The sequence below is a fragment of the Sceloporus undulatus genome, chromosome 6 (genome assembly GCF_019175285.1).
Source record: "Sceloporus undulatus isolate JIND9_A2432 ecotype Alabama chromosome 6, SceUnd_v1.1, whole genome shotgun sequence".
Taxonomy (NCBI): domain Eukaryota; kingdom Metazoa; phylum Chordata; class Lepidosauria; order Squamata; family Phrynosomatidae; genus Sceloporus; species Sceloporus undulatus.
The window spans coordinates 74,133,878-74,151,099 of NC_056527.1; the positions used below are offsets into that span (position 1 = coordinate 74,133,878).

Consider the following 17,222-nt stretch of genomic DNA (forward strand, 5'->3'; position numbering starts at 1 on the left):
ACTTTGCAGGCAAAACAGTTTAAGTCTTAAGGCCTGGTGCTATCATGAAAGATTATTACTTTCAAGCATCATTACCGCTACATGAGGGCCATCTTTTCATTATGTCAGCTACAGCATATTTAAGGGGATGACAGTCTGGAATGTCATGTCAATTTTCACAGCATGATTCTGGGGCCCACAGTCAATTCTACCAATTATTTTGGGTTAGAAATATCTGATATGAGTCAAAGCCTATCAATGTGGGGTACAAATCAACGCCAGAAGAGAAAGCGATTCTGTGAGCATCACCCACAGGAGAGAAACTCCGTATATAGCAAAAGTTACAGGGATCCCTATGCACCTGAGTTTCATAGAATGGCATTTCATCTGTGAAATAGAAGCTATGGACATCCCAAGCTTTAATTGTTCTTATTGAGGAACAACTCCTTAACCTCCTGTTCTCTCTCCTAGAATAATCAACTTGATTTCAATGGGATTGCAGAAAGGTCCATTTGAGAACTGCAGTTTTAATGGAAACTAGTAACTGGGGACAGCACTAACCAGGGGGCATTTTTCTTTCCCAATCTATTTGAGTTGGCTGAGCATCCTTTTTTACCTAAGGAGCATGGGGTAACTTTTAGAAAACGTTTGCATAGTTTTCACATACATATTTGTTGCTTTACATTTATCTTTTGAATCTATTCTGAAATATAGCTGTGCAACTAACATTATAGAGAAACAACATTTGCTCCTTCTGAATTACTCCGGTCCCATATAACATAGCCTGTTTGCTGTCACTGCAAACTAGAAGTTCAGCCTGGCATTTGAAGATTTCCAGAAGAATGTCCATGTTAGTTTGTAGCAGCAAACATAAAAAGAACGGTGGCTGGCCCTTTAGAGACTGATTATGGCAGGAGACTCCTTCTCATGTGTCACCACTCACCTGTGTTAAATATTCTGCAAACCAAATTAGAATTTGGATTAGGTTGGTACAATCCAAGGCACGCCGTGAAATTTAGGAAAGTCATGGTGTTCCAAAAGCTAGGGTGGGGTGGCATTAAGGTCAGGATAGCATTAACGGTGACCTTATTGCATCACCATTCAGAGCAAATCTTGCCCCTTATAGAGCATTGTGTCATTGATAGGCTATTATGACTGACCCCTGCTCTGGAAAGGAACTGCATTGTTTTCTCTGCACTGAGGATTCATTAAGCTTTCAGGAGCAATTCAGCATAGTTTACTCAGAAACTGTGGCATGCTAGCAGAGAGTTTGGTCTAAACTTTGCAGATCTTTTCTGTTTGGATGTAAATGGAAACATGTTAGGAACTCTGATACAGGAATTAATGGAGCACAAATGCCCATGGGCTCAAGTGCAGGATTTGCAGTCCCCACTGTACTCTCCCTTCTTATGTGTATTTGGGGAGTCATTTAGGCTTGAATCCCCTAGGTATCCTGTAATGTTTCATTATACTGGTGCAAGGCATTTTTAGAGCAATTATTTGTCAGTACTAGGGAAGGATGGTTGGGAGCCAAAGTCAGCTCTATCAGAAGAGAATCACAGAATTGGAAGGAACTCTAAGGTCCATATAGCCCACTTCCTGGCATGTGGAAATGCAGTTAAAGGACGCCTGAGAGATAGCCATCTGAAGTCTATTTAAAGACCTTTGATGAAGGAGAACCCACCCCAGTCCAGCGACAGTCCATTCCATTGTCAAAATAAAAAAGATCATCCTAAAGTTTAGATGGGCCGCCCCTATACAGACAGGCCAAAATAAAGCTGCTTTGAGTCACTTTAGAAGTATTCTGTTTAAATAATTCATGCATATTAAGAGCCCAAAAGCCGCACCAAAGCCATGATCCAGTCCTAAGGGCTGGTGCACAGCTTTGGTGCAGCTTCTGGACTCTTGGGACGCATGCATCATGTAAACAGCATACCTCCAAAGTGACCTGAAGCAGCTTTATTTTGGCCTGTCTGTATATGGCCATGGAATCTCTTTTCTTGCAGTTTGAATCTACAGTCCACCCTCCATTTTCCTCCTTTGCATGCAACAATTCAAGCCATTTTCACAGGCTGGGGGTCCAAAATGAATCCCCTGCGAAAATAGAGGAGCGACTATATTGGTTTATGTCCTAGTTTTTGGACCAGCAGAAAGCTGCCCTGCCAGCTTCTGAGCAGCTCAAGATTCAGCAGGACAGCTTTCTTTCCTAACAGAGCTGGCTTTCACTACCATTCACCTCCCCTGTTGTCACAGTGCCTATAGCTATTTTCGTCTTGTTTCTCTTTGATATCCACATTTGTTAACTGATATATTTTGTCCCAAAATTAGCTGTCTATATTTTGCTGAAGTATAAGTTCAATTTAGGATCAATATGTTTAAGTATATTCCTTCTGTGAGCAAAGAAAGGAGAGGATGAGTATATGAATTTAAGAAAGGTTACATAATGCTAGATTATGATTCAATTTACTTCTGAATTGGGCCAAAGTAAGTATGAAGAAAATCCATTGTTTTTCCAGTCTTCTTTACAGGGAAAATGTGTGCCAGTTGAATGTTATAGGTTTAATGCTCCACAGCATCAACCAACTATTGTGTTAGAAAATAGACTGTATTTTAAAATGTATTTTAAGGCTGCAATCCTATATGTATTTTCCTGTCAGTCCCACTTAACTCAGAAAAATACACCAAAAATTGTGATACAACTTGTATTCAGTCAAATTCTTAATGTATGAGGTACATCTGACTAAAATAACAAAATGGTCCCCTGATACAGAAATGTTTAAAATATAAATGAGCTTATGGAAAGCATGTATGCTACTCAAAAGACTGTCAAAAAGAGCAGTCCTGGATCAAATTGCTGCTTCCGTTTCTGTTAAAGTGTAGCACAATATACCTCACATTCTGAAGCCTGTATGTTCTGTAGTTTCCTTCAGGATATAACAGTTAAAGTGCTCAATTTGATGGCATCAGATCATTGGTAAAATGGACTTAAATTATGAAGTGAGTGGCAGAATCTCAGGAGGGAGCTGCCAGCTTTAGATAGGGGTGAATGATATGAAGGTGAAAGATGGCATTAAGGACAGTACAAACTACAAAAACACAAGAATGGATGAGCTGCCTTTTTAAATTTAAATACTGTGCTTGGCTATATCCAATGGTTTTCATATTCCATTTAAAGATTGCACAGAATGCATGATAGGGCATAAACCTGGGGAATTAATTTGGCCCTCAAGAGCTTCTTATCTAGTTCCTAGCACACTGTGATTATGACAAAATCCAAAGAGTGACCAACAGCAGAGATCACTTTTTGAGCCTCACTCAATCATCTCTAGATGCTTCTATAGCTGGAGTTCTTCATTTTTCATAATGAAATGTTTCGTGTTTCATGTTTCATAATTTTCTCTCATACTTCTGTGTTTTTATAGTATGTAAAAAAGGGCCCCCATCAAGGCTTCCATCACTATTCATGTTAGAGGGATAAGGTTTAAAAGAGCTCATGGTCTGGGTTTTCAGCTTACCTTAGAGTAATTCAACGGGCAAGTTGATATTACTGGCACATCAACCCTTGTTATGCCCTGTTGAAAATTACTTGCCAGCCTGGCACTACAAGTCTTTCTAGTTTTGATCTATCAGGTCTTCTTAGCAGCTTTCAAATTGCTCATCCTGCCATACTGAAAGCAATTGAAACCACCACAGTAGTTTTCATAGCACATGCATTCCTTCTGATGTATCTGATGTGCCTCTCCAAACAGGGCTTGTACATATGAGTCCTTTGGTAATGCAATCTACTCCATGGGTATAAGGCTTGCTCGCTTCTAAGATCAGTGGCTAAATTTGAAAAGCTCCTTTCATCTGCCTGTGTAATTTCAAATGTAATTTATCTACACATTTACTTAAGACTCTTTATTTGCAAACATAAGACATTTTATGCAGATACATTTGCCACATAGTAATATGTACATAAGATGCTTTTAAGATATTGAGCATGATGGTTACAGATACCTCTCTACTGGAAACCCACCCAAAATACTTGTTTTCCTACATCATTTATAGTATAGGCTTGCAGATCAATTGTCTTCTTTTCAAACGTGTGTTAAACAATCTGTTAAATCCCATTCCATGACTGTGAGAGTTCACAAGCTTTTCTAAGTGAGTTGAACACAAGTTTGTACACTAGAATAAACTTTATCAGTGTGCAGCAAACTGCAAATCCATTAATAAATACTTTAGTATATTTGCATGTTTTAGCTGTCCGGAAGATTGTTATCTTCTGAGATCCAGATGTATGCCATATGGTGTTTGTGCAACTAAAAATGAAGGGGTCTATTCTCATCTCGATGTGTGGGGAATCCCTGAACACCAAGAGAAGAACATATCCTTAAAGGTTAAAGGAGGGAACACATTTTTATTTGATCATAGGGCTTAAGATATGGATGTACATTATAAAGAAGGCATAGCACAACAATTCAATAATGTTTTCATTTGTACATTGGCAAGCGCTGAGATTTTGGTACATCTGTTCAATCACCAGTTTTGTTTTGTTCCCCCCCCAAAAAAAAATGCAAATGGAGCAGGAGATCAGATATAAATGTATGCATGCCATTTCTGGTGTTTGCCAATTGCACATTGTATTCTATGGATGCTCCAGTTAGTGCTGCCCAAACACAAGCTGTCAAGAGAAGCTGAGCATGTAAATAAGATGCTCAATAATAATAATAATGTAATAAGATGCTCAGAATTAAGCACTGATGTTGTAAGGAATCTCAGGGCACCTTAGACTGTACACTTGTATACTTAGCAGGCACTCTTGAAATTACCAGGAATTCTTAATGATGCCATGAATGGCATGTGCATTTAGGTCAGTTCCAAATGCAAATAAATTTTGGAACTTCAAAAAAATAAAATCTGAAGCTGTTGTTGTAAATTTTCTGAATGATGCACCAATTGTATACACTTTGGGCCCATACAAACAGGCCAAAATAATGCTACTTCGGGTCACTTTGGAGATATGCTTTTTAAATGATGCATGCATTCTAAGAGTCCAGAAGCCACGCCAAAGCCATGATCCAGTCTTAAGGACTAGAGCACAGCTTTGGCACAGCTTCTGGACTCTTACTACGCATGCATTATTGAAACAGCATACCTCCAAAGTGACCTGAAGCAGCATTATTTTGGCCTGTCTGTATGGGGCTTTCCTTTTCTTTTAACAACCAAATATTTGATATGGCAGCTTGAAGTGAGATAAGATATTAAAAAGACTACATATTTTCATTGTATACACGGGCATGATCTAGTAACAGAATTGGGCAGAATTATATTCACTGAACTGTCTTTCATTGTTCATAGGTACTAAGTAAAAATTAAATTCAGCAGTTTTGTAAAACAAGAATAAAAATGCAAACAGCTAAAGAGTCACCATACATGTAAAAATGAAATCAGTGTGCTCAGAAGGAGACAGTTCTATCCAGCCTCGCTGGCATATTTTCTTGTTGTGGCTATTTTGAAAAGCAAACCAAAAATAATAGTCTCTTTCCTCAACAGTCAAATAGCTGTAATCCCATACTATAGACAAAATTTGCTGCTAGAAATTAAGGGGTTGTGCAGATCGGTCATTAAGGCTGGCCTGGGGCTGGAGTTGGGACATGGTGCCCATACACCATAGCAGTGTGACGTGCGAGGTGTCATGGTGCTCCTATGGCGCTACATTTACATGACACAGTGCCAAAGGAGTGCCTTAAAGTCATGGCACTGTGGCTAATGCACCCTTTCAAGCTCCTTTTTGCAGCTCCTTTTTGTGCCCTGGAAAGGCCAGATGAGGTGGTTGTTATGGGCCTGATCTGGATCTAATAGGGGCAGCCTCCACAGCCCCTAAATCAGTTTTATAATCTGTTCCACGACAGCTATTATTTGGTCAGCAGAGCTGATAGGAAACAGCTTGCATGAAAAATATATTGTTCTGTAAGCAATTTAGGATATTTTTTCTTTGACGTCTCAAAGGTTTCACAGATAGGCATAGATACTGCTGCTTGAATTAGCCCGTATTATTGAAAAACAGTCCAGGCTAATTCATTGTTTCCCTGAACCACACTATTAATGACAAAGTGAACTTACCTTGCGTTAATGAGGTACTGTGCTAGGCTGATATTGGCAGGTGATCCTGTGATTGTTACTTGTCGTTCTGCTGAACCTTCTGTGGCATTTGCAATCTTGATTTGCGCACCTGACATTTGCCTGATTTCATTTATTTTACTGCCTTGTCGGCCAATGATGCAACCTATTAGCTGGAACAGAATAAACACATTTATATTGATTTTGGTTTTATATTTTAGCTTTATGTTTGTTTTATATGGGCTTCTTTTTACGTATATTGGTTCCTTTTGATAAGAATTAATACCATACCTTACCTTTTATGAAAAAAGGGAACAATTCCTTTCTCTGAGTAGAGTGGAGAATGCCTGGGTGCGAAAATGATACTGGCACCAGTCAGAGGAGATAGCCCCCTGAGCTGCTGCTGCTGGCACTTTCACATCTCTGGGAAATGATACCCACGACTTATCCACAGGACATAGCAAAAGCCATAATTTTGGTACCCAAACTTGTCCTCAACTTATACATGAGGGTGACTTAGATACAAGTATATACAGTATATTATGCAGATGGTATGTACACAGAACAGAGCTGTACCTGTGGATGGGTTGCTGTGTTTATAAAAAGTATACGTATAAAATATAATAGCCACAATCCGTTGCCACAGTTGAAGAACTTCCAGGATTGTACTGGGAGGCCAGTTAACAATAATTATCATTCCATCATGTGTTTAGTGGCACATGGGGAGTCGGACAAACTAAACCCAGCTCCCCTTTCTACAGAGATTACAGATTTATTTCTCTAAGCGGGGCCCATATGTACAGACCTGGCAGGTAGACTGGGAATTGGAGAAGAAACCACACATGCAGTTGGTATTTGCTCATATGGCTCCTTGTCCAGCTATGTATGCCCATGCAAGAGTCTATTTGTATATGTATTTTCCTCAGGCCACTCTGGGCTCATTACTGAGGTGGCTGCTGAGCCATTATGCTGTATCAGCTCCAAAGATATTACAGTTAGTCCTCTTTATCCACAGATTCAACCAGCCATGGCTTCAAAGTATTTTTTTAAAAAATCCCAGAAAGCAAACCTTGCTTTGCCATTTTATATAGGGAACACAGTTTTACTTCACCACTGCATTTAATGGTACTTGAGCATCCACAGATTTTGGTATCCTGGAATTTGGAACCAACTTGTAATGGATACCAAGGGCCCACTGTAATATAGCAATAGATATGAACAGGCAAGAGAGCCTACACTTCATGCACTGAAAAAAAAGTTGCACAAAACAAGAGGAACCAACACTTTGCAGCCCAAATTTACTTACATCATTTGGAATAGTGAGCTCATGGGAACTGGCTGGGGTGCTGGCATCTAATCCTAGATTTGGAGAATAGAAAGGGGGAAATATAATTTATGATGGTTATTTTGAGATAAGAAAAACAAATCAACTTTTTAAACTGCACAGGTAACTCAACTAAAACGAAAGCTGAAAATACACATACCAGAGCTATGTACTAACCAATGGTTTTAAATAGGACATTATAGGAGGTGTGGGCAGCATGTGTCCCTCTGGATGCTGTTAGACTGAAGTCCCATCAACCTTAGCCAGTCATGAGGAAGGACAGGAGTTGCATAGTCCAACAATATCTGGAGAGCCAAAAGTTGCCTAGCCCTGCCTTAAACTCAACAATATAGCAGGAGAGTATCTATTATGCTATCAAAAAGTAAATAGATAATGGCTGGTTTCACTTAGCTGTAAAATCTGAAATCCAACACTTGTAAAAAAACAAATGAACAGATGGCTCAAATTTGATCTGCCAGAATTTTTTCTTAAATGTAAAGTCAACAGTATAAGAACTGATAATAATTTAATAATATGGTCAGAATCTATGCAAATTGTATGGATTAGTCAGTTTGCAGGGTTTGGGAAAGAAGGGTGCTTGAAATGGGAAAGTACAATATACCATTAAGGCTGCAATTTGTTAAGAGTATATTCGCTTAGGAAATGCAATTAATGTGTTCACACTCCAAATTACAGTTACACACAGTCAACAGTAGTACAAGGAACAGATTCAGGAGCAGCATGTTAATGAAAAAAACAAAGGAAAAGATAATCTAATGCTTATAGAATTTTTTTTTATCATATACACCATAGATCAATGTCATTTTGCTTTGTCCATCTTAAAAAGCTGGCAGTTCTGGGGTATTTTTGTTTTTGTATAATCAACACATTAGTTTAAATGAAATCATGACTAAGAGTATATCTTTCAAAGTCTGCAAAGTTTGTGTAAACTGATTTACTGAATATTATGTACTCAATTTCCAATAATTGTTTGATGTATGTGATAAAAATGTTATTACTTGCCATGCAAAGTATGTACCAGTGTGCAGAGTTTGCCTCCTGAAGACCCCCTGATCTATATAGTTCCATTAAAACAAATTTGACGGCTCAATCCACACTTGGTTATACTTAGAGTAGAACCATTGTAATCAATTGGTTGTCCAACTAAAATCCCAGTGATTCTACTCTAAGAACGATTATACCTGAATCCAGCCTATTATGTGTCAAACTGAAAATATGTCAAAAATACTCATAAATTGGCTTTAACTATTCTCCATTTGTCACAATGGCTGAAGACAAAGAAGGTATTTTAAAAAATATAATAATATAGAAATCCAATGAGAACTTGCACCTGGAAACGTTATATCTTGATTCTACAATTCTCTATAATATACTACATGGAATTTAGTTAATATGGGGCTCATTCGATAATCAAATATACAGTGGTGACTATTCGAGACCTGAGGCACATGGCACATCCTCTGTGGCACATAATAACATTTGGCGCTGAGACAAAAGAAACTGGTGGTAAAACTGAGGTAAAACATAAGAAAATCAGAACAATGCAAAACGGTTTAGTGATCTCAAAAGAAATCTTACAGAGAAAGCCATAGGAGGGGGAAAACATAATAACAACAAAGATGAATGTGTAAAAACAAAAGGAGCACTGGCCATTTACCACATTTAGTGATCCAAATGTTGCAATGACCATGGGAAACAGAGCTGTTAAGAAGAAGGACATCCCCAGGGAGTCATGGGTACGTACCAGGGAAACCAGGGGTGGTCTGCCCAAGGGGAGTAAAGGGGGGATGCTGCATAGCCAACTGGTGAAGCTTGGTCAACTGCAGGGCAGGATGGGAAATTAGAACTATCCAATCAAATGGAATTATTTCAGAGTAGAGAAAACCATCTTAACATGTTTCAAAACTGGATTAATTAAAATTATATTTCAAAGACTATAAATCATTCACTCTATTCTACAACACAGAATAAACAAGTTAAAATGATGATGGCACTGTTATTAAATGTAAATTGCTACTGTTAATATCTTTAACTACCGTTCTATATCATTACATTTCAGAAACTTAAATATATATATATAACATGCATAAAAGGAGGGAGAAGTAATTTGTATCTGGGCCACTATACTTTCCAGCAACTCTTGTGCAAAGACATCTGGTATTGCTAAATGTTTGGCTAAATGTTACTGCTTTAAGGAGGGGCATCTGTGGATGTTCCTTTGATATTCAAATACCTAGAAAGTAAATGCTGCCCAGAGCAAACAGAAGAGAGAATAGAGTATAGGAAGTAAAGTACATGCATTAAACTCACGTCTGGATGTGGGATGGCATACTGCCCCTGAATTGTAAATGCCTAAAAATAACAAAGACAGATGAAAGGTCCTGAACAGTCATGTTTTAAAACAGGCGTTTTCTTATCATTTTAGAGTGTCTGTTTTCAGGTTATGAGCACATAATTTACTGTCTAAATAGCACAAGCCACAAACCACAGTTTGGCTTGCTCAGCTTTTAGGTATCCTCAGTGGGATTTTTAAAACTATTTTCTTATGACATTTTTGTTTACATTTTCCTTCCTTGAAATAGATTTACCTGATTTGATTACATTTAATAATCACTGTTGATTCCATTATTGCAGTCGAAGTGGTAAGTACAATAGCAGTGCCGTGGGTATATTAGAGAGTAGGATATACAGTCTGCCCACCCCAATTGCAGACTTGCCATCCACTGATTTGAGCATCCACAGATGGCTCCACTCCATTGTCCCTAATAGCAGTGTGCACACATGGTCGTAAGCATAGCATGCTGCTATTAAAATCAATGGGACTTGAGGTCCTACCGTTTGTGACATCTGCAGGGTGGTCCAGAATGGAACTCCTGCAGATATAAAGGGCCAATTGTAATAATATGGCATAAACCAGATTTTATTTGGGTTCATTTGAAACTCTTTTCCTACTCTGCCCTCAATTTGACTGTGTTCTTTGTAAATCAATCCAAAGAAATGGAACCATTTACTGTTTCTATGTGTGAACTGCCTTTTAACAATTTTTTTCCAAATGTTTATTTTTATTTAGCCATGCAAGAGCAACCTCGGATATTGCATCATGATACAAAGCGAGGTATGGTTCTTGCACTGCTTACATCTCCGTAAGAATCATTCAGCCTTCATACCGCCTCCCCCATCCAAGTGCTCAAAACCTTGCATCTCTCCCACAGGCAAATAAATTATTTTTGTTTAAAAATCTATTGGCTGAAATTAAGAATTAAGACTATCTACGGTATCTCAAGCTCCACAAAGCCAGGAAACTAGAAGCTAAAGCTGATGCCTTAACAGACATGACATAGGCACAGTGAAGATGTGGCACAATGTCATGTAGTGATCTTACTTACAACTTGCCTGCCATGCATTCAAATTTTATCTTGGATCTTGTCTCCATGGGCCAAAAAGTCCACCCCCCCCCCCGCCTCCCTGCCGTTCTGGCTTCACCTTGTTTGAATGATGCACATCCTAAACCCTGTTTCTGCTGTGGGCAGTCTTGACGACATCTAGCATCTTCCACACCAGAACAGGAGTTTAACAGCCTTAATATGAATTTTAAAAATGTACCTGTTACTCTGGATCTTTTGGGAAGATCCAGGCTTTCTGTGTCACTGCAACTGTCTGCACATGTGTCCTGCCAAGCTTCCCAGGGGTCAATCATTCTGAGATTAGAACAATGAGTCCAGCCATATGATAATATTGGAATACATGTTCTGATCTCAGAAGCATGTGACTCATGGGCCACAGCACAGGGATGTAGCTAGGATTTTAGGAAGGGGGGGTCCAGACTAAGTGCCACCATTATAATGGGGCTTGAGTGCAGCGGTGCAGCAGCACACACCATTCATTTTTCTAATGGAAGGGGGGGGGGTCCGGACCCCAAGCCCCCCCCCCGGCTACGTCCCTGCACAGCAGCAGTAGATATGCCAGGCAGCTTAACAAGACACTTCTGCAAACAGATGCCAAGGTATAGAAATGGAGGCCGAGGTAATGGGGCAGACTGAAGCAGCTGCAGGGCAGGATACTCTGGGCTGCTAGTGCAGACAAGGTCTTGGTCTTTCAGCCCCAAATCCAAATGGGGATGATGGAGTGGTTGGAACCACAAAGCTGTACCATGGTAATATTTTTAAGGAAAGAGGTGAGAGGGATAGAATTCTGTCTGTTGAATTTTTGTCTGTATAATATAAGCTTTCATTACACAAAATGGTATGCCATGAATGAGTGTACAACCACTGCCGAACCAGGAAATTCCACCTGTCCCACCCCTTCCTTCAGAAACAAAGCTAAGGTGGAATGAATCTGGGACTAAAAATAAACTCTATGGAGTTTATCACACGGGAAGGAAGCAGCCAAATTCCATGCAAAAATGGGGTTTAAATCCAGGGAAATCCCACAAAAGTGGGACTGTTTTCACATACATTGGGCTCATTGAGCATTAACACAACATTAACTTGTGTAGAAAGTGGGAAAAATCATGCCACTTTTTACTTTTGGGATTTTTTTGAAAGTAAAAAGTGGCGTGATTTTGCAACTTTCTGCATGGGTTAATGTCGCATTAATGCTCAATGTTCCTGATGTCGTCTGAAAACAATCCCGCTCTTCCAGGATTTTAATCACGTTTTTGCATGGGATTTAGCTGCTTCCCTCCTCCTGTGTGATAAACTAGTATGTTTGCACACCCTATTAGGATTTAACGTGGTGTTTTGCAGTTGTTAAAATGGTTTTTAAAATGTACTTTTAAATCTTTTAAATGTTATTCATTTTTAATTACTTTTTGAACAATAATCTATTGTATGTTTTTACCTATATTGCATCTGGTTCAGTATGCAAACTGGTTTGAGCCTAAGTTCTGGGGTTGGGTGGGGGAGGCCAGATAAAGGAAATAATCGTAACAGTAATATGAATGTTAATAATACTACAGGTGCTAGTATTATCTGTCTCATGGTAGTGGTAGAATAGTCCTGCATTACTCCCAGCCCTTGCTGGATTCCTGGAGAACAACCCATTTAGTCCATAAATTACAGTTATAGGAGATTCTGAGGAGAATTTTTGACAATGCAGGTTGACAGATAGAGGAGATTGCGGACACCACAGATCAGAGAGAGAGCTTCAACCAAACCCCATGTGCTATGGTCCCAGTCAGCATAGTTTGAGCTTGTGAGTTCCCATTCCTTAACTAAAAGGATAAGACCGCAGACATTGTGCACTAGAGTTCCTCTAAAACATTGGAGTACACTACCAGCAGAATGTCAGACTAAAAGGGAAAATGAGCATACATGACATAACTTTGACAGCAATTGCTGTCAAAAATTAGTTTTAATGGAGGAGAAAAACCTTAAAAACCTCTGAACCATTGTTCAGAATTTAATCAAATTAATGTAAAGCGCCCTCCTTGAAACATCTGAATAAAATGCATCAGTAATATTTTTTGGCAAATGTAACAACACATATATAATATTAAAAGAACAAGAAAAGTAACTTCTTGGGACTCCAACTCCCAGAAACCCCCAGCCACCTGGCCACTATTTTGCACTGCCATGCCATTTTAATTCTTGCATGAAACTATTGACATGCAGCATGGATATATGAATATATGGTAGTTGGTTTCCTTAAAAATGACAATTTACACAGAACAAGATCAATCTGCAGATATTCTATTCCCCCCATCCCAGATGTGTCACACAAATTGTTCCACACCTGATTCCCTTCCTATTCCAAAGGGAGTATGGATTGTGGGAACAGATACAAGGTGGGAAGCTTGGTGGTAAAGAGGACCAGGATAGATGAATGGCTAAGGTTTAACTTGGCATATACTCCACCCCCACCCCAAAGTGCATATGCTATATCCATATTACTAGAAAGACAATCAGTACTATACCAGACAGAAAAGAAGTTAAAGTTGGAAACTAACAGGCGCGGTCTGAGGTTGGGCCAAGACGGTGTGGTTTCCGGCTGAAGCCAAAAGGGTGTCTGCTCTTACCTGGCCACCTGCAAAAATTAAGGGTGCAGAGGCAGGTTTGGGGCGGTAGGGAATGGTGGCACCTTTGGGTGGAGACTGGAGACGAAAACAGAAAGCAGTCAGAAATAGAAAATAAACAGCTAACATATATCAAATTTCGCTGCTTGCTAGTTATCTTCACGGCACTGACAACGACAGAAATATTATAGTACACCATTCAGAACATGACTGATGGATCACTTCTTAATGCCTGATCCTGTATGTGGAGGCAGACATGGCAGTACAACATGAACCTACAGAGATTGTCTAGGAATAACAAAAGCCCTGGGCTCTAGTGTCAGGCTACTCTGGAGATCCATTTACTCCCAGCACTGTCTTTGAGATCCCAGTGTTACTTGTTCTTTTCTCTGGTTGCTAGTTTGCTGTCAACAGCAAATTGGTCCTGCCTGCTTGTGCATAAAGCTGCCAGAAGGAACTCCGGGCCTTCTAGTTCTGTAGAGAGCACAATTTCACACAGCTTTCTGCAATTATAACTCCAAGTGTTTTTTGTATTCACAGGGCCAGCTACAGATTTTTGTGGCTTCTCAAGCGCAAGTGCCTATGAGGCTCCCTGCCTCCAGCCTTTGCTCATGGCCCCCTCTCCATTACATCTCCCTTGAACTCTTGTTCTCTGTCATCACAAGCTCTCTTCATTTTCTCTTCTCCTTACCTCACACGTCTTCATATCTTCCTTTAATCAACCAAGGTTCCCTTACACTACTCTCTTCTTTTTTCCCTATTGTGACTCTGGATTGCACACAAACACACAGACACACGCCTTCTTCTCAATTGCAACCCCCTACACAAACAATAAAAGTGTGAAAGACGGAGCTAATCATGAGGAATTTGCCACTCAGCTCCATTTAGATTTCCCTCCTGATGTAATTGCACAGCCAGCAGCAAGGTTTTCATGCTCTTTTTACCTCTCTCAGGGCCAGCAAAGTTTAAAACCCGCAAAAAAGCTGTGGTTCTGCTTTTTCCAGACATTCCCCCCCAGCAGGAAATGGGAGATTGCTGCCCCTGCTAAGTTCTCTGAGTAAAATTCCCATTTCTTGCAGCACAAGGGAGTCACTATTCTGTTCCAGTAGGCTCTCAAAAGCATGTTCACTCAGTGGCTCTGGTGACATTGCAGGGCTGTTGGGTAATTGCCCTTTTGCCAGTGGGAAAGATGTTTAGAGATCAGATCACTGGCTCCCTCAAGATAATGCAGCAAGCTCACTGTTCAGATCACTGCTTCTGACAAGCTGCAGCAAATCTTACAAGAACGTAAGAAGATTTGGGTATTTCAGGGAACTAAGGTTGCATAGACATTATTATGTAAGATCTATAATATATTCTCAATTTTTCCTTGTACTGTACTAATAGTTTCCACTGGCTTATTAGGCTTTGGGGGTGTTGGATTTCATATTGCTTTCAAAACACATCTCTATCATGTGCTCTAGAATATTAGGAACTGCTTTTTTGAAATGTAACCTAAGGGCCAACAAGATGTTCGCCATGTGCCCATTGTGTGAATGTTTTTTAAAAAGGGAATACAAGCATACTCCCCTCCTAATCTGGATGCTGACCTTGGAAAGGGGAAGTTTAATTCTTTACTCCATCACTACAATTCAGATACAAACTGAACCCCTTCAGCCTGTGCATAGCTTTTTTTAAAAAATCATGATATAATATAATTATTCCAGCAAATACAGTAATTAAAGAGATACGTGAAAGTACAACGATTTTTAAAGAAATCACCTTTGGTGATACCCCTTGAAATCTCATTTCAGAAATCAAATCACATGGTTCTAAAACTATTCAAGTCTGTAGCATATATAATTGTAGTCAGATCCACCAGTGCATTTTGGCATGCCAATCCTGTTGACTTGAGAGCACATTTTTAATGGTTACAGTTTCATTTATATTTTTCATTATTGTTGTGTGCCTTCAAGTCATTTCCAACTTATGGAATTTGCCTGACCTTATGACCAATTGTAAAATGCTGCAATATTTGCCTTACTTCCTCAGAGTTTAAGTTTCAGGATGTCTCTGAACAATCTGATTTTCAAAAAGTGTTTATATTGCTGGATCACCATTAGTCCTGTGGTTTTCAGACCAGTCATCTGACATGTCAGGCAAATACTGCAGCATTTTACAATTGGTCATAAGTATTAACTCTGTGACAGGTTTGCCGTGGGATTGTCATAAACTGGAAATGACTTGAAGGCACACAACAATAATGAAAAATACAAATTAAACTTTAACCATTAAAAATGTGATCTCAGCTTCAACAGGATTGGCATACCAAAATGCACTGATGGATCTGACTACAATTATTTTAAGCACTTAAGCAGTCTTAATGATAGTTATGGAATCTGAAGGACAGCCTGTAACCAACTTTGATCATCAAAATATTTGACAACACTCTGGAAATGTTTCCTACCTCAAGCATTACTACGCAGATTTGTTTTACACACTGAATAATGGCATCAGGAGTACCCGATATAGTTACAGCACGTTCTGTGGAGTTTGGTAACATATCCCCTGCAACTTGTACTTGGGCCCCTGTGGACTTAAAGACAAAGAATGGTGTTACAAGAAATATACATTTCATTACATCAATCAGATTGCTTTCACAAAATAGCTACCTGTGTTGTGCTTGCACTGTGATAAATGAGTACCATCTTTCCAGGTTAGGTGTTAAAAGTAATTTGATATAACTCAAATTAACTAATTATGGCATTTAAAGTGAAACTGAATTATGCTATCTTTGGGACCTAAAACATAGGCAAAATTGTTCCTGTCCATTTCTGTTTTCCCCCAGCTGTTTGTAATTTTGGAATATAGAGGGGTTTATATCATGGTCCAATGTGACTCTCTCCAATTGTATTTTATAGGATACAACCATGGAAAAATTCCAGGCAACTAGCATTCACTGAAATTGGAAGACTCAGAACTTGATATAATCAACGGGATTAATTTTTATAAACACCTCACTTACTTAAGTCATTTCTATCAATTTTCTTTATTATTTATCATTTGATATCAAAAATATTTCATCTTTTCTTAATGGGACTTGGAGCTGCATTTCATTTTAGAGTATTTCACAAAACTTTATTTCAAACAAGAATAATTTCTCAGTATTGGCTGATCTATCTGTACACACCCAGCTGTGATTGACACACGCCACTGGTATTTCCTTCCATTTCTTCAAACTGATTATTGTCACATGCAGGGAGTCAATATGGGGGGGAAAACACTCTCAGCCCATAATCTGGCAAAATTATAAGAGCCTTGGAACTGATATCTGAATTACTCATGTTCATTATTAGGCAGACAACCATATGAATGAATGAATGAATGAGATTTTATTTATATACCGCCATTCCTTCGATCACGGCGATTTACAGAATAATAAAAAATACAAAATTACACAATCAGAGTCCCCCCATATTAAAACAATACAATACAAAATTATAAAATCCATCATTCAATCCTAATAATTATGAAATTGATGAGGTCCCAATAGGTCAATAGGGAACTTGAATGCGCACGCATGCATGCGCACAGACACACACTAATTAATGTGTTTTCAAAATTCGCTACAAAACTATTGTGTGCAAAATAATCTCATGAGATTTTGTAAATAATTTATATATTACTTCTGTTTCCCAGGAAGTTTAAAGGTAGAAAAAAGAAACACTCTCTACCATCCATTTTCTACCTCTTTTTAAAAAGGGAATACATAGATTCACATAACATTGAAAGTGTCTGGCA

At 39.0% G+C, this 17,222-nt stretch overlaps 1 protein-coding gene across 10 annotated transcripts in view; it reads right to left on the reverse strand.

The window, feature by feature from the left end:
- Positions 1 to 17,222, reverse strand: part of LOC121935044 (poly(rC)-binding protein 3-like) — a 230,046-nt gene that overhangs the window by 4,916 nt on the left and 207,908 nt on the right. For 8 of the 10 annotated variants that reach the window (XM_042476097.1, XM_042476090.1, XM_042476091.1 and 5 more), the window contains 6 exons: positions 15,889 to 16,017; positions 13,377 to 13,520; positions 9,740 to 9,781; positions 9,174 to 9,249; positions 7,391 to 7,443; positions 6,088 to 6,257 (listed from right to left, as the gene is read on the reverse strand). In XM_042476097.1, the coding sequence (XP_042332031.1) occupies positions 6,088 to 6,257; positions 7,391 to 7,443; positions 9,174 to 9,249; positions 9,740 to 9,781; positions 13,377 to 13,520; positions 15,889 to 16,017 (614 nt within the window). Of the gene's footprint in view, positions 1 to 1,954; positions 4,354 to 6,087; positions 6,258 to 7,390; positions 7,444 to 9,173; positions 9,250 to 9,739; positions 9,782 to 13,376; positions 13,521 to 15,888; positions 16,018 to 17,222 lie in introns of those variants that run through there. The other 2 variants (XM_042476095.1, XM_042476096.1) reach the window with 2 other exon arrangements.